The sequence below is a fragment of the Marmota monax genome, unplaced genomic scaffold (genome assembly GCF_021218885.2).
Source record: "Marmota monax isolate L192 unplaced genomic scaffold, Marmota_monax_Labrador192_F-V1.1 WCK01_AAM20220418_F8-fsc00029, whole genome shotgun sequence".
Classification (NCBI taxonomy): domain Eukaryota; kingdom Metazoa; phylum Chordata; class Mammalia; order Rodentia; family Sciuridae; genus Marmota; species Marmota monax.
The window spans coordinates 8,194,655-8,211,744 of record NW_026693024.1 but is presented as its reverse complement, the minus strand read 5'-3'; the positions used below and the strand labels follow the sequence as shown (position 1 = coordinate 8,211,744).

Here is a 17,090-nt window from a genome sequence, read left to right as displayed (position 1 = left end):
AGTAAGAGGCACCCTAAGCTTTGAGGGCTTAGCTTTGCAGAGGAGCAGTCTGACACCTCAGGGTTCAAGAGCCTGAGAGGTGAGGGAACTCTCCTCTTATCACAGTGTAAGAGACTTGGAAGTAATTCGAACCCAATACTAAGCAAGTTTTTCCTGATAAAAGTTTGTTTTGGGTTAGGGTGCTTCTTCCCCAAAGTTTTTTGTTTTGTTTTTTAAACTATAAAGTGACAGGTTAGCTAATTTTCATAAAGTATGGGATTTTTGCTTAATAATTGTATTTTAAATCTACATAGGGAAACCTTAATCAGAAACTTTTGAGAATGTAGCCTTATGTAATTTAACTTTTGTTTTTTGCTTAATGCTGTGGATCAAAACCCGGGGCCTTGAGCATCTAGGGCACGAGTCATTGATACACACATTGATACAGTAGTTCCAACTCCTTGGGAGGCTCAGGCAGGAGGATCACATATGAGGCCAGCATAGGCAACTTAGACTCTGTCTCCAAATAAAGACAGTGGGATTTAGCTCAGTGATAGAGCACCTGTAGGTTCAGTCCCCAGTGGATCAAAAGAAAATGAAAGACTAACAGAAGGTATGTCTAGTCTTTCTTTTTTTAAAAGAAATTTCTACCACCAGTATTTTTAAAAAATACTAGAGCACTTGCTTGGCATGTGTTGAGGCCCTGGGTTCAAACCTCAGCACCACATAAAAATAAACAAATAAAATAAAGCATTCTGTCCATCTACAACTACAAAAATTTAAAAAAAGAAAATTCTAGATGATTTTTCTTACTGACTCAAAATAGAAGTACTCAAAACATGTTTATTTTCTCTTAAATAAATGCTACTAAGAATCTAGTATAAGAAATAAAGGAAGAGATTTTTAAAAGTATGCTTATGCGCATGGAATGGCTTTACATTGAATACTAATTTCCTTTTATCTGATGGCTCATTCCAGATAAATTTGTATAGTTGCCAAAAATTATGTAAACTGCAGGACTGCATTTATAAATTTAATTTTTTTGGTACCGAGGATTGAACCCAGGAACTCAGTGACATCCCCAGCCCTATTTTGTATTTTATTTAGAGACAGGGTCTCACTGTGTTGCTTAGTGCCTCACCATTGCTGAAGCTGGCTTTGAACTCGTGATCCTCCTGTTGCAGCCTCCCGAGCCACTGGGATTACAGGTGTGCTCCACCGCACCCAGCTGTAAATTTTAAAAATTCATTAGGAGCCAGCAAGTATTTTTTGAGCTAGACATACCATACTTTTTATACTATTTTTAAGAGTTTATTTGTGCATGAACATGTTAAATTGTAGAATTCAGGATTCTGCATGGTGTCTGCAATGGTATAGTTACCAATATCAGATATTTGTTTCCTCAAAAAAAATGTTGCAAATTTTCATTTTAACTGGAATTACCCTTGAAGGATTATCTTACAGGTTATTTTAAAAGCTTGTAGCTAGGTAAGAGATTGTACCATAGATGTTATCCTTGCATGGATGTGTGTTTTGAACTGGTGATGAAGTTGAAAGAAGTGCTTTTGCCTGTGTTTTTGCATGTAATATAAGTAATCTGGCAAGCTTAAGATATTCTCTCTCTCTCTCTCTTTTTTTTTTTTTTCAGATAAAGCTTCACCAAGAAGGCTGCCCAGGAAGCGGGCACAGAAGAGATCAGTGGGATCTGATGAGTAAATGTTCCTTTGTGCAACAATTCAGTCTGTACTTACCCTGACCTAATGTTTTTCGGCCTGATGGGAATTAGTGCAGAGAAGCCATATCACCGTAGAAGGCAACTACTACTTATGTGTGGACTGAGCAATCAGAGTCTGTGGCGATAATATTGCTGAAAATGCACTGCATTCGTTTTTCTAAAGTAACAAATTTTTTTTTTTTTTAAACCATTAAAATCTATGTGTGCGTGTGTATGTATGTGAGCAGTTGGTCTTACCAGAATCATTGTTGAACTGCCTGAAGCATGCCTTTAGAATACTAAGTATAATGCCATCTCTCTTCCTTTTAGGTACTTTTTGATTTTTATCCCCAAATACAATGAATATTTGCCTCCAATATAATTGTAGATACCCTGCCTTGAACTGTTTTAAGGGAAGAAATAATTTGTTTCTTCCATGGAATTGCTCAAATCCCAACTGATGGCACAAATTAGCATTTTGGTTGTGGTTGCCCTCTTATAATTAGTATTCTAAAGGCACAAGCAGGAGATGCTGCTTTTTTAGCAGTAGAATTGTTTTTGGTATTTTTATGTTGTTTATTATAATGCATACCTTCAGGAAACTTCCCATATGGATTCAAGGAATTTTAGTATCTCTTGAGCAACAAAATTGTGAAACATGAAAATTCTGATATTGATATATGAATCCTAAACCTACCCATTTTTTAACAAAAAGGAAATAGTACATTTGTGCAAACTGAGGAAGAGGTCTGGAATGATCTTAGACACACACTTGGGTTTTTTGGTTTTGTTTTTGTGGTCCCGGGATTCAAACCCAGGGCCTTGTGCTTGCTGATAAGCAACTGCTGTACCACTGCGCTACAGCCCCAGCCCTTGTTTTATTTGGTTTTTTAAAAAGGAAATTTTGCTCTTCTTAGTAAAAGTACCCTTTCTTAAGAAAAACTGCCTTGTTCTGCAGATCAAGCAGATCAAAGTGTAGGAACAGATATATTCCAACTCATCTTAATCTCCAAAAACATGAACTGGAAATTTTTAAAGCAGTCACACAGTTGTTTGTTATATAATATTTGGGGGATTTTGATTATTGATGTACCTTTTTTTGGGGGGGGGTGTTAATTCGGAAAATTCCAAAAGTTTAAGCACTTAGGACCTCAGAACCAAAATTAAGTTAGACTTCATAAAATCCTTTAGGGACAAAAAGATTGAGAAAATAAAATCCTTTTAGTAGGATTTTATGTAGTAAATTAAGTTTTGGCACTATTGTCAGACTGGATAAAGGATAAAGTAAAAGTTTCTATGAACAAATCCCCCCCCTCCCCCTGGTCCCCCTTTCCGTCTTTAAGCCACATATTCCCACATATTTTTTATAACCAAATAGTAAATGAAATTTTAGTGGCTCCTTAATTCCTGACTTCTGTTCACTCTTATCATCTTCAGTATAATCCCCCAACACACACACACACACACACACACACTCTCATGCCCACACATCCAAAAAAAGAAATGATGATAAAAGAAAAAATATACAAACAAATCTTTTTTAAGCTGTTACTTAAGTATTTAAACATCTGAGCCAAAACCAATGACGTTAGAAGTTATTGTATAATTGTTTTGCAAGTAGGGACTGAGATGTCGCATTATCTATATTGGCATTGCTGGACTATAAACTTTCTAAACCTTTAATATGAAGTGTTTGAGTTTTTAATTGGGATGTATGTTCAGTAGTTTATTTTGAAAAGTTTTGTGAGGTCTAAGTAACTTGTAATATAGGAAACTGTTCTTCCTCTCAAGGAAAATTTTCCAGAATATTTTTTGTTACTATCTAATTTGTGAAACTACTAGAACATAATGCAGTAAGGTGTAATTACAAAATTTTAAATGACCTCTAGAGAGTATTACTGAATATGTAGGCAATACAAAACCGTACAGAGTTACAGCTGCCGGCCCTTCTCACTCCGAAGTAATTTGCCTTATATACCAGCCCTTCCATTTCTGAGGTTCAAATTAGTGCCCCAGAAATGTAGAATGTATTATTTGTTACGTTTTATTTTTTATTATAGATTGGTAACAGTTGAAAACTCTTAAATCCTCAGATGCCAGGGCTCTACCATAGCATCAGTAAGTATTTAGCAGAAACTAACTCCATAATGAATGGAATTCGATTCCACACATGGTTTGTTCAAGCACACTTAATAAGTAGCCTATTTTTAAATGTCTTTTTTAAATGTAAATACTTGGATGAAGTTTTCTTTGTTTTAATATATTCATTTGCTATACCAATCATGGTTTCAGAATTTACTTTATGAACAGTTTGGTTTCAGAATCCGTAATATGAACTTAAGCCTCTTGTCTATTAAACTTGCCATCTCCACGTGTGGGAATGTGCTCACTAAGCATAGAGCTCGCTGTGGTTGTGTAGCTTTATTATTCTAGTTATGGTCTAGCCAAGTTAGGCGCAGTTAGGGCTGGTCCTCAAAGCTTTGCCTGAGGAGAGGAAAGGTAAATGGGGCCTCAGAGAAGCCTATGGGGAGATGGTAGAAATCAGAAGGCAAGAAGCATTGACATGATGTTAATGAAGTTTTTAATCTTAAGTAGCTTTAGAAAGTGTGACTTCAAGAGGCAGAAAAGGTATATTTAGACCTTAAGAAAATAAATAAAGAGCTGTTGCCTTAAAAGTGCATTTATGCCAGGTGTGGTGGTGCACTCTTGTTATCCCGGCAATTATCACAAGTTCAAGGCCAGCCTGGGCAACTTGGTGAGACTCTGTCTCAAAATAATAAATAAAAAGGACTGGGAAGTAGCACAGTGGTTAAGTGCCCTGTTTTTAATCTCAGTACCCCTTGCCCCCAAAGGAAAAAAAGGTGTATTTGTAGCACATATGCCTAGAATTGTATTTTGGCTAAGTTGAGAAGTAAATAATATAATATTGAAATCTTGAATGACTTATTTTGGAGGTATAGTAGATGATATTATAATATGCAAGGCTCATATGTTATTATTTTGCAGTACAGGGATATCAGATATCCAAACCCTGAGTATGAAGAGAGATTTGCTTGGATAGTGCATTTAAATAATGAACAAAAAATTTTTTTTGAGACAAGGTCTCATATTAACTCAGGCTGGCCTCAACTACTAGGTTCCCCTGCTTTGGCCTCTGGAGTAGCTGGAACTACAGATGTACACCATTGCACCTGGCATGAGTTAATTTTTTAACTCAAGACATCGTCTCTTGCCAAGATTTTGATAGGCTATATCTTTGAATTTTCAGTCTTTACTTCCAAAATTAGATGTTGGTATAAACTTAGGGACATTTCTAGATACATTTGAAGTTACTTTCATGGTTTTGAATGGCATTATTCATAGCTATAGACCTAAAGTCTGTACATTTTCTCTTAATAAAATCCTATTTTCTTTGAACTACCATTTCCAGCTTAGTGAAGAACAAGATCCTTGTTATTCGGGTGAGTGGACTGTTAGGTTTCACTGTTAGTCTGATCTGTATATGAGAACATCACCCTTAAAGGATTTTTCTGCCTTTTGCTGCTAGGGGTTGAATCCAGGTGCATTCCATTCCTGAGCTACATCTCCAGCCCTTTTTATTTTTTATTTTGAGACAGGATCTCACTGCATTGCCAAAGCTGTCTTCTAACTTGCCATCCTCTTGCTGCAGCCTCCCAAGTAGGTGGGATTATGTGTGTGCACCACTGCACCCAGCCTCTCAGAGGATATTTAGGAAGAAAGAACAACATGAACTGACTTGCAGACATCTAAACAATTGCTTGAATTTTGCTTTGAATTGTATGAATGTTGCTAACTAATATTTATATGATTTTATCCTTTTTTGATTACACAAAAGCTTGAATTCTTAATGGTACTAAATAATATTACCTGATATTCTGGGAATTTTTGGTTGGTTGGGTTTGTTTGTTTTAGGTTTTGGCATTTTTAAGAACAGAGTTTGAGGGATGGAGTTGTGGCTTAGTGGTAGAGCGCTTTCCTGTCACACGTGTGGACACTGTGTTCCATCCTCAGCGTCACACAAGTAAAGATATCATGTCCATCTACAACTAAAAAAAAAAAAATAGAAAAAAACAGCATGGCTGGGTATGGTGGTATATGTCTATAATCCCAGTTTCTTTGGAGGCTGAGTTAGGAGATCACAAGTTGAAGCTCAGACTGGGCAACTTGGCAAGACCCTGTCCCAAAATAAAAAAGTCTGGCAATGTGATAGAGTGCCCCTGGGCTCACTCCCCAGTACCTCAAATAAATAGAGTGCTTAGGTTTGGACACCGTGTATGGATGCTTTTCAAGGAAGCAGAAAGAGAAGGGAATTCGTGAACTAGACATCAGCTGTGTTCTGTTGGGCCTTGTCATTTACCATCCCTGAACCCTCACAGCTCACTGAGGGAAGCAGAATGTTCTTGTTCTGTAGGTGAAGATCCCTGAATTTAAATAACTGCTCAAAGTTATCAATTATTGCTTCAGAATTGTCTTTTTTCTAAAATTCAGTGTTCTTTCTCTATTCCTTGTGTAAGTTGGAAATTTTATAAAAACCAAGCATTTGGACATCTTAAAAATATTTGTTTTTCAGGGCTGGGGTTGTGGCTCAGCGGTAGAGCGCTCGCCTAACACGTGTGAGGCCCTGGGTTTGATCCTCAGTACCACATAAAAGTAAATAAATAAGATGAAGTTATTTTGTCCAACTACCGCTAAAAAATAAATATTAGAAAAAAAGAATTTAAAAAACAAATTCTTGTTTTTCAGAATCGAGCAACCAGAAAGTTCCTATGACCTTGCTACTGAATATACATAAATGCATACATAAATGTTTGCCTGCTGTTCAGCAGTGTACACATTCCACTCAATGCCAGAGCACCATAAAACCCCAGTCTTCTACACTATTTTAAATTGATTTGTTGTGGTATGTATATATAGTTATTAGAAATTGACATTTTATTTTTATGATAAATCAGTTACAGTACCCTGTTTATTACAAGACATACCTCTTTAAAGTAAAGACTGCCTCCCTCCCTACTAAACAGAAGGGTAGTCTTTAAAAACATCTTCTGCAAGAGAGGTCTAAAAAGTTGATTGGGTTTTAAGCTGTGAAGGGCTGAAAGATATCTGCATTAAGATGAAAGTAGGGTGTCTGCTTGGGTGGTACAACCAAGTAGCACTAGATCTGTGGTTCCAGCTTGAGGCTTCTTTCTAGTTTCTTTTTCTTCAGTTATTGATTTCCCTGAGGCACAGTGGAATATTAAAAAAAAAAAAATTCAGTGTATTGTACCTGGAAAACACAGTGTAGCTTTCACCTCTAAATCATAGTCAAATTGTGTCTTGTTTGTACCTCTGCTGGCCCTTACGCACACTTATGGAGTACCTCTGACGATTCATCTTCCCTGATGGTAAACTGAGCCCTATATTTTGTTTGTATTTTTTATCCCCAGTTTCTAGTTCACAATTATGTGGAAATCCATTACAAGTGTTAAAAGAAACAACAGGAATCTCTGGGCTAGTTTTCACTTGTATTCTTCCCTGTGATTATAATGGCTTATAAATATTCCTGGTGATAATCCAATAGTGTCATTGGCAGTTTTCATCATGAGTTTGAAATCGTGGTATGGTGTAGTCTTTTTTATGTTGAGATATCTTAAAATGTCATAAATTGTATGGTTCCATTAACCTTCAGTCCCCTGCTTAGTACAGTATTATTAAATGAATATAGCCCAGCACAGTGGTGCACACCTGTAATCCCAATGACTTGGGAGGCTAAAGCAGGAGGATCGCCAGCCTTTACAACTTAGTGAGACCCTGTCTCAAATTTTTAAAAAAGAGCTGGGGATGTAGCTCAGTGGCAAAGTACCTCTAGATTCAATCCCTAGTATCAGGAAAAAAAAAAAAGTTATTTAATTGTTTGTTCTTTAATGCTAGTTGTTTAATAAAAGAAAAGAATGAACAAACTCATGTTACACTGCCTTGATTCAGATCCCAGCTCCCCTCTTAGTTATAGGCAAGTTGTATAACTTAACTACGTCAGTGTCAGGTGCCGTATGGTACCTGCCTCCTAGGGTTGTATGTCAAGTACTTAAACACTACCTAGTATGGGGTAAGCTGTGGGTGATTACTCTTATTGTTGTAAAGTACTGTGTTAAAGCAACACCCCATGAAGCACAGGAGTCAGGCTATAGTATATGGCACTTTGGGGACTTCAGTGTGTAGTAACAAGTACATTCTACTAAGTATGCAAGCTAATGTTCTTTTTTGGCTAAAGGGTAAAAGTTGTGAGATGGGTGTGTAACATGGCTCGCATTGTAGATTTCGTAATGAATCAGATAGTAAGGCTGGCAAGGGGCATCTTTGTACTCAATCTGTTAGAGCCTGTACGTCTGGTGGGTTCCTTTTCAGAATGTTTGAAGAGGCTGCCTATTTTCCAGTGATGCTATTGGTGTTCAAGTGATCTCAGAATTTCTTTCCATATCAGACTGAGCTTCCCAGAGACAGTCTTATTTCCGAATAAATTTTTTCCAGAAGTCATACTGGTCTGTTAACCTGCCTTAAATTTGTCAAAACAGGTGCTTACAGTCTAAAGGCACTTTGGGAAGGACGATGAGCGATTCTTTAGGCCAGGAGAGTGTTCAGGGTGAGCTGTCCAACACCTGCTCTGTGCTCCTTCATATATTTTCATGGTGTCCTCTCAGCTCCCCTAGAGGACCCTCTTGTTCCCCAGGAGCCCTGCAGCTCTCATTCTTCACAGGGGGTCGGTCTCAGCAGGGGTTGGCGTAAGGAGGCCTGGGCTGGGCCGTGGCACACAGTAGCCTCACCACATTCTAGCTGCAGCTCGGGCCTTGCTTGGTGCTTCATAGACCTCAAGAGGCTTTCTGTATTTTTTCTGCTGACACAATCCAGAGTCAAGAAACATTTGCAAATACTTTGGACAAGTTTGTAAAGACCTGTTGCCATCATTCATGATAGAAAGTAGAAAGCTGTTGACCCCAAGTACACATGAGAATGGGTTTTCATCCCCTGGATCTCCTGAGCAATTTGTTCAGAGCTGTGTAAGGTCATATGTTGAATACTTTATCCTGTGACCTTTTCATACGGATGTACTTGTAGGTTTGACTGTTTAGGTTGAGGGCACGCTGCAGTGGGGACATCAGGCCTAGAGTAGCTGCTTGCTGCTCCGTACAAAGCCAGGTCCACAGGCAGGACGGTGGCTGAGGTCCACTTTAATGGCAGCAGGAGGATGTTGTCCTGTTTTCTTAGTTGAAGTCCACCTGAGTAGCAGACAACTGGTGTGTTCCAAGGCCCCTGCCAAGAAGTCCTCATGTTTCAGGAACCACTAGGGAGAGTGACGTCCACCTGGCTGACAGCACCCTCAGTCCCATCTGAAGGAGCAGCCCTGCGTGAACACTCGTGGTCCTGTCCACACACAAGGACTGTGATGTGTGGCCACGCTCCCAGCGTGCACAGAGCTGTGAGTCTTGATGGCTGAGCCTCCTCTTCATTGTCACCAGCTCCTGTCCCTCACAGGTTCCAGGAGGTTCTTTCTCTCCATTACGGAAGCCTCCTTCCCCCGACGCTCATCTCTGGCTCCTTTCCTTTGTGCCCACTGAAATGGAACCTTCCTGAGCCTTCAGGAGTCTCCGTCTCTGTCTCATCTGCATCCCCGCCTTGTTTTTTCTCCCCATTTCTCAAAATACCTCCTTTTGATATTTGGCCTCTTGTTTTTTTTAGGCTTGAAGTTCCTTCTGATTCGGCTTCTGCCCCCCAAAGCCTGCTCTCAGATCTCATGGCACCCTGCTTGCCAGAACCTTCTTCGCTCTCAGTTCCCCGCCCTCCACTCATGCATTTCACCCACTGACCACCGACCCCCAGACTTATACTCGCTTCCAGGACCCTGATCTCAACCCCCATTTCTCTGAGTGATTTGTTGCCTAGCCTGGAACTCACTCAGGTTTGCTCTTCTGCTCGGTGCTCTGCCCCGAACAGCTGGCCATCCTCTCATTACTTCAGTCCTTATGTCTTAGCTCTAAATTACTTTATTTCATGCCATTCAAACCACCTGTGAGACATTTTCACTTATAGTGTATTATAACCCAAAACAACACAAATGTTCACTTAAATCTCCCTGTCCGACCTGGTGCCATGGCTCTCCACTTCTCCAACTTTGAATCCTAGAGACCTAAATATGGTATTTAATAAATGATTACTAATTTTAGCCCTGCTGTTTATTAAAATTAGATTTCAGTTCTCTCCCCTTCAAAATCTAAGAAATAAGAACTTTAAAGAAATCTAAATTTATTCAGTGTGGGCAAAATCTTACCTCTGTTCAAAATACCTTTATCTTTCCTGATTCATTGAAGAGGTCTTGGATTTGCTATTTTAATTTTAGCACTTGCATACTTGAAATGTGTCCTGGCAGCATAGTTTAATCAGGGTTATTGTAAAACAGGGTGAGGTTTCTTCTGGTAATTATGTCAGAAAATGTCATTGGGTATCATTTGGGTTTTGTCAATGAAAGTAGGAATTAAGGAATCCATAGAATTATTGTACAGCTTGAGAAATATTTCTGCTCTTTGAGTATCTGGAAAAGTCTGGTAAACCTAAGGTAACTTATACCTTAAGTGAGTGCCCTTCTTGTTATTTCCATCCATCTGACGTACTGCTGAACTGCTCCACTGTTCTATCAAAGGCATCTGTTTATACATATCCTGTAATTAAAGCTGATCTTGAGTGTCCATGTGCAGTATGAAATGTTCCCTAAAGTGCCAGCACATATTATTGCTTGGGCTTAAAGATGAGAAGCACAAAAGGGAATCTAAAATACTAAACAAAGAAGTTACAATTTAAATTTCCCCTTGGAAGGTATAAGAAAAGGTTTACACACTTTCTGCATATAAAATTTTGCCATTCAAACAAGACTGGTGATGTACAGTTAAGGTGACTCCACATGAGTTTCACATGTGCATTTGGACTGTCGACTCTTTAGGTAATGGTCATAAGTGACTCCCTTGCTTCTCCCATTCATACTGAGTTTGGATGCCTCCAGTTGCATCCACTTTATATTCTGACCAGTTAAACATTCTGAGCACGCAGAGCAGGGGCTGTGATCGAGTTCTCTGCATAGATAATAGATAACTCAGAAAGGCAATAGTACCTAGATTTCCTTCAAGAATTGTTCTGAGCAGTAGAACTGTGTTCTTCGCAGAAAAAGTAACTTTTGATTAGAGGCTGTGCAAATTGGAGAATCAGTCTTTGTAACTCTGTAATGTTTTTGGTCTTCTGCTGGAAAGAAAAAAATGCTTTGAAGAATGAAAAAAAATTAGGACAGTAAGAAGCAGCCTTTTTCTGTCTTCTCTACAGTGCTTGAAACAGTATTTCGGATTAATCCGAAGCCTAATTAAAGAAATATACCAAAATGCTAAAGCAATTTTTGTGCTAGCGTGGTGAATCTTTCCTTTTCAAAATGTTTGTAATGTGCTTATATTTTATATTGGAAGCAATAAATGAGAATGTTAAATTTATCTGAGCCTCTGACAATGAATATAATAATCACAACGGTTATGGGCAGTTTTCCTGTAGCCCAAAAAGAAAATGAGCCACTTTTAAAAACTTGGATGTATTGTCACTTTACACATTTCAAGAAAGGCAAGGTAGATTATTAGTAGAAAACCCTTGGAGGAGCCGATGTGGTGGAGCTCACCTATAATCTCAGAGGTGGGGAGGCTGAGGCAAGAGGATCATGAGCTCAAAGCCAGCCTCAGAAAACAAGGCACTAAGCAACTCAGTGAGACCCTGTCTCTAAATAAAATATAAAATAGGGCTGGGGATGTGGCTCGGTGGGTGAGTGCTCCTGAGTTCAATCCCTGGTAGTCCACCCCACCCCCCCAAAAAAAAAACCCTGGAGGTAGTTTTTCCTGCAGATTCCTGTCTTGTTTTTTGTAGGAGGCGCAGGCCATCCCTCTGCTCTGAGCTGAGTGGTGCGAGGCCGAGCTCACTGCTGCACCCCTGTCCCTGGTCTTACGCCCACAGGAGCCTGAGCCTGCCTGGCTGAAAAACCTTCCTGGGCTTCCACCCTCTGTAGGCTCTGGTCTTTCCCTTCCTTGCCCCAACCTGTACCCACCCCTCATCCACTAGCACCACACTCAGCATCCAGCAGCTCCCTTGGCTGTCATCCCCTCTGCCTGGGCTCAGCCAGGCTTCCCTGGCTGCCTGCCTCCCCGCCAAGGCTCCCCATGGAGGCACCATCTGAGCGTGGGAGTCACACAGCCAGCTTTGTTGCCCTCATCCCCTTGCCTCCCTGTCCTTGCATTGTGAAATGTGAGCTTTAGGACAAGAATTGTTCAAGTCACCAGATTGTCTTAAAACAGTACCTGGTTGCTGTTCAATAAATGTGAATTCTAAAATCATCACATCCACACAGTGAAATGGGTACATCCTCACTTTGCAAACAAGGAAGTTTGCATAAAAAAGAAAAATGCAGAAAATCCCCAAAACAACAACAAGGAAAACCTCAGTTATTAAGTGGCAGAACTGAGATTCGAACGCAGGTTTGTCTTGTCCGGAGCCTTCACGTGGTTAGGCTGCCTCCCTCCTAACATGGAGAGTTTTTTCCAGACCTCCTCCCAATCACCATTCACTGAAAACCAGGAGGAAGATAGGAGTTGAGTCCCCACACTGGGATTCCCAGATGTACAAACTCAAGTTGGAATTTCCAGACTCACCAGTGCACCTGGGGGATTCTGTGCCAAAATGAGCCTGGAATGGCATTTTGGTTGTATATTGCAGCTTGGCCAAGAGGCATCTCCCAAGATAAGAACTAAGAAAACTGGCAACAGAATGCGCAGGAGTGGTTTGTGTGCAGTTCCGTTGTGAGTTCTCTAAGCGGAAGTTAGTTGCTGAGGCTGACCTTGAACTTGAAATTCTCTGCCTCAGCCACGCCTGACTATAAAAAAGGAAGCAAAACAATAGGAGATAACAGCTGTAGCTTCAAAATGAAAAGTTAGTCCCTAAATTGTGAGCGAAATGTGATCTCAAATATTTTTTCCTTGAATGCATAATGCCAAGCTTACCAAATGATACCAAGCGGAAACAACTAAGTAACCTCTGACAGGTGCACAGATCTGCCCACTGGCCATAGCAAGAACCCCTGGAGGAGAGAGAGCAAACAAAACTGCTGGTAGAAGTTCAAGTCCCCTTCAAGTACTGTTTGGAGTCGGAAGACAAGCTATATCTTAAATATATTTAAAAAGTATCGCTACATTTCTTATAAGGGAATAATCAGTTATTTGTGTCACAGTGTTTGGTTTCATAATTTTGAATCAGTAGTATCTCTCCTCTGCAGGAATTCTCCACGGGATCCACGAATCTTAACTAGCGTCAAGGCTCTCTTGATGGCTGGCTTCACGGGTGTGTTCTGCTGCCATCTACTGCCCACAGGTGGCACAGCACAGTGGTTAGCTGTGACTTAAGCCATTCCCAGGATTGTCCTTTGGTGTTTGCCAGAAAGTGGGAGAATTCCAGAAAGAAGAAAGACTGTTAGGATGGGCTGGCTCCTAAAACTAACTGCCTCATCCAGCCGGCCACGCCTACCCGCCTGCAGGCCTGTGTGTCAGCCTACCCCAGAGCACACATCACAGTGCAGCGCAAAATCCTGCTTTGCTGAGATGTCAGTGACATGATCTTGGATTTTTAAGTCATTTGAATGGTTTGCATCAGTAGAAAGATGAATGCATTAAGAGACCCTGTCCCCTTGGGTCACCTTCAGAGCTGGTCAGCCACACTTAGAATGTGCTCTGGGGAGAATCTTAGGGCAGACAACACTGACCACCCCCTTCCTCCACGTCCATATGCCTGTATACACACATGCCGGTCCCGGATGAACAGATCACGTTTTCACATACTGGACGTTAGTGTCAGATGGTGGTGAATAACTACTGGGGTTAGTGCTTGTTTGAATCAAGACTCACCCACGTACTGCCTGGGTAAGTCTAGGCAAGTCACAATGAATCTCAGCCTGTTGCTGTAACATGGGGACAGTCGTAACTGGAGTGGCTTGTTAATCCAATGAATATTTATGAATTGCTTGCTATTTGTCAAGTGTTCACTTTTTCTTATTGATTTTGGTACTGGGGATTGAACCCAAGGGTGTTTCACCACTGAGCTGCATCACCGTGCCTGGCTAAAGATACTGCGTGAAAAAAAAAAAAAAAGCTGATATCAATGCCTGACACCCCCGCCCCCAACACCTTTCTAATTTTCACTAGAAGGAATGTTTATCTCCTTACTATGCAGTGTTCATTCATCAGCCTGCTAAAAACCTTTATCACCAGACCCCCCCCCCCGCGCACTCACACACACACACACACACACACATCTGTGAACCTGTATTTGAAAGGCTTGGTCCTCCTTCATTTTCCCCCTACTCAATGGAGCCTCATAGAATATTAGATCCTTTTCCGTTCAAAAGCATGATGATTGGATGTTCACACTGTTGTGTGAGATGTGCCTTTCTTTAACTTTGTAACAAAGTCAGCACATTACCTGTCTATGTGAAAGAATCTTAAACGTCATCTAGTCCAGCTCTGCCCAGTGCAGGACCGGATACTATAACACCCTGTGTGGACATCACCTGGCCTTCCCATCTTTGAACAATTTAACCATTAATTCATCTTATACCCAAATCAACTTCCTTGTTAAGTCCTAGTTGTGCTCTACATATCTTAGAAAAAGGTTTCCTCTCCCTTAGGACAGCTCTATATATTTGAAGAGAGTTATCACTTCCTTTGTCAAAAATCATCTTTTAGGGCTGGGGTGTATATCAGTGATGGAGTGTGTTTGTCTAGCATGTGTGAGGCTCTGGGTTCCATCCCCAGCATCACCAAAAAAAAAAAAAAAAAGGATTCAGAGCTGGATGTGGTGGCTGATGCTGTTGTTCCAGTAGCTTAGGAGGCTGAGGCAGGAGGATCACAAGTTAAAGACCAACCTTAGCAACTTAGCAAGAACCTGTCTCAAAAAATAAATAGGGCTGGAGTGGTAGAGTGCTTGTCTAGCATATGTGAGACCCTTGGAAGGGCCTAAATCATGGCTTGAGATGAAAGATGAAAATAATCTCCATAAAGTCTCTGCCCCCCAAATGCATTGCTTCAACGGTGAGTTCTTTTTCTTACTCAGCGTTTTCAAGCTGAGTTGCCATAACCTTGGGAGGGGAAAAGGGTTGGGCTGGCTCATGTGCCAAGTTTGGGGTGCCGTCCCCAGAGTCTGGCTATGGCTCGTGGCTGGGGCCCAGAACAACCATCTCAACAGCCCCGCCAGCTCTCCCACAAACATTCTGCAAGCTGCTCCCCAGGAGGCTCTGGGCCCCACCTGATGGCCCCACCCCAGCTGCTCCGCCCTGCTCACACCCAGGAAGGCCCTGACCTACCACGCAGGACAGCACACACATGCCAGCAGCCAGCCACTGTGGCGAGCTGCTCCTTAATGTCAGCATTTTTTCTTTTGTACTAGGGATTGAACCCAGGGACACTTTACCACTGAGTCACATTCCCAGCCCTTTCAATTTTTAAATTTTGAGACAGGGTCTTACCAAGTTGCTTAGGGTGTTGTTATGTTACTGAGGCTGGCCTCCAACTTTCGATCCTCCTGCCTCAGTCTCCTGAATCCCTGGGATTACAGCCATGTGCCACTGCACCTGGCTTAAGTCTCAACCTTATACAGAACCCCCTTTTCTTGATACTTCTCATATGAGAAACAAATTGGAACTTGGGGAGTGGAGCCCAGGGGCCCGCATGCTGGGTAGGAAGCACCCCCTCCCGCCCCTCTGACATTTTTTTAGCTCTCCACTTGAGGGAGGTCCTGATACCACTTTTTTACAGATGAGGAAATTGAGGCATAGAACAGTAAACGACTTGCTGCTCATCACCCCAGCTTTAGGAAAAGAAGCTGGGACAGAGACGCAGGCAGGCTGACCCCAGGGGTCCCCCATGCGCCCTGCTGTGGCACATGGATCTCTCCAGGGAGTGCCACCCAGACACACACTCCACTTCCCCAGGGCATCTTGAACTCAGAACAGGAGCTGGCCGGTTCCCTGTTCTCAACCACTTCCTCCTGCATTTCTCTCGGGTGGAACCATCATTTCCACAAGAAACTCCCTGGTGGCAGGTCCCCTCCCTCCCCCGTCTCCTAACTCTTAAATCCAGCTCTTCTTCGTCCTGTTAACCATCCCCGTGCTGAGGTGGAGCTGTGGGGAGACTCCTGGCGTAAGCCTGCCTGCGTCCACGTCCCAGCTTCCTTTCTTACACTCCCTGTCACCAGGGCTCTGCAGAAGAGGCGTGGGACGCACTTGGCGCCAGGTACCAGCAGTCCCTGCCTGCAGCACTGGGAGAGCTGTGACCCACATCCCAAATGCCCGTCTAGTTCCCTCCAAGCCCGCCCAGCCCAACCTGCCACTGTGGTCACCAAAATGGCATCCTGCCCTGTTGCTCTCCCCAGCGGAGAACCTTCCAGTGGTTCCCGACAGGTGGCAGGAGGAAGGCCACCAGTCCCTGGTCTGAACGTGTAGCTTGTGTGATATCCACCGCCCTCCCCATGCCTCTGCCCTCTCCCTGGAAGGATGATCCCAACACCTGCCCTTGGAATACCCAATTTGGGGGTAACCCTTCATTTTGATACAATGTTAGACTTACAGAAAACTTTGCAAAATAGTGCAAATTCTCCTTCACCCAGATCACTGTGGGCATTTTGCGTTGGTTGGCATGCATATGCACGCACACACACGCACCATGTATAAATATTTTCTTCTGAGCTATTTGGTAGTGAATTTCAGACATATTTTACCCCTAAATACATCAGCATGTCTTCAAAGAACACGAATGCTCTTACATGATCAAATTATAGTTATCAAAATTAGAAAACATTCATGCGATATTTTCTAATCTACAGGCTAGGATCAGATGTCACTAACTGTCCCAGGAATGCCCCTTACAGCTCTTTTAGTTCTGGTTCAGGATCACACGTTACATGAGTTGTCACATCACCCTATTTCCTCTTACGTGACACTGCATTTTTAAAGAGTTGAAGCTTGTTATTTTGCAGAACATCCCCCAGTTCGAGTTTGCGTGGTGTATTTTCAGAATAATCCGCAGTCTTCCTGCTCCGCGGGAACAGCCCAGAAACAATGCTGGGCCCTTCTCAGCAAATCGAAGGGCCACGTGCTGCTGCTGGGTTGTCCCACTCTGGGTGGTAAGAACACTGAGGACTTATTTTCTTTCAACTTCAGTTTTCATTTCACCTTCTAAGGCAGCCTTCTTGGACCCTTCCCGCTCCAGTTAGATCAGGTGTCCATTCCATAAGGCCCCGGGGCGGAGTCCATTCACACTGACCCAGTCAGCATGTGTGT

General features: G+C 42.0%; 1 protein-coding gene and 1 non-coding gene across 2 annotated transcripts in view; both read left to right on the top strand.

The window, feature by feature from the left end:
• Ssr1 (signal sequence receptor subunit 1) overlaps positions 1–11,217 on the top strand; it is a 29,759-nt gene extending 18,542 nt beyond the window's left edge. Inside the window, exon 8 of the mRNA XM_046453376.2 lies at positions 1,628–11,217. Within this exon, the coding sequence (XP_046309332.1) occupies positions 1,628–1,695 (68 nt within the window). The 3' untranslated portion in view covers positions 1,696–11,217. The remainder of the gene's footprint in view (positions 1–1,627) is intronic.
• Positions 11,218–14,143: 2,926 nt separating this feature from the next.
• Positions 14,144–14,250, top strand: LOC124098703 (small nucleolar RNA U13). Its single transcript, XR_006853676.1, has one exon. It is a non-coding gene; the product is annotated as a small nucleolar RNA U13 (small nucleolar RNA).
• The last annotated feature ends 2,840 nt before the right edge of the window (positions 14,251–17,090 follow it).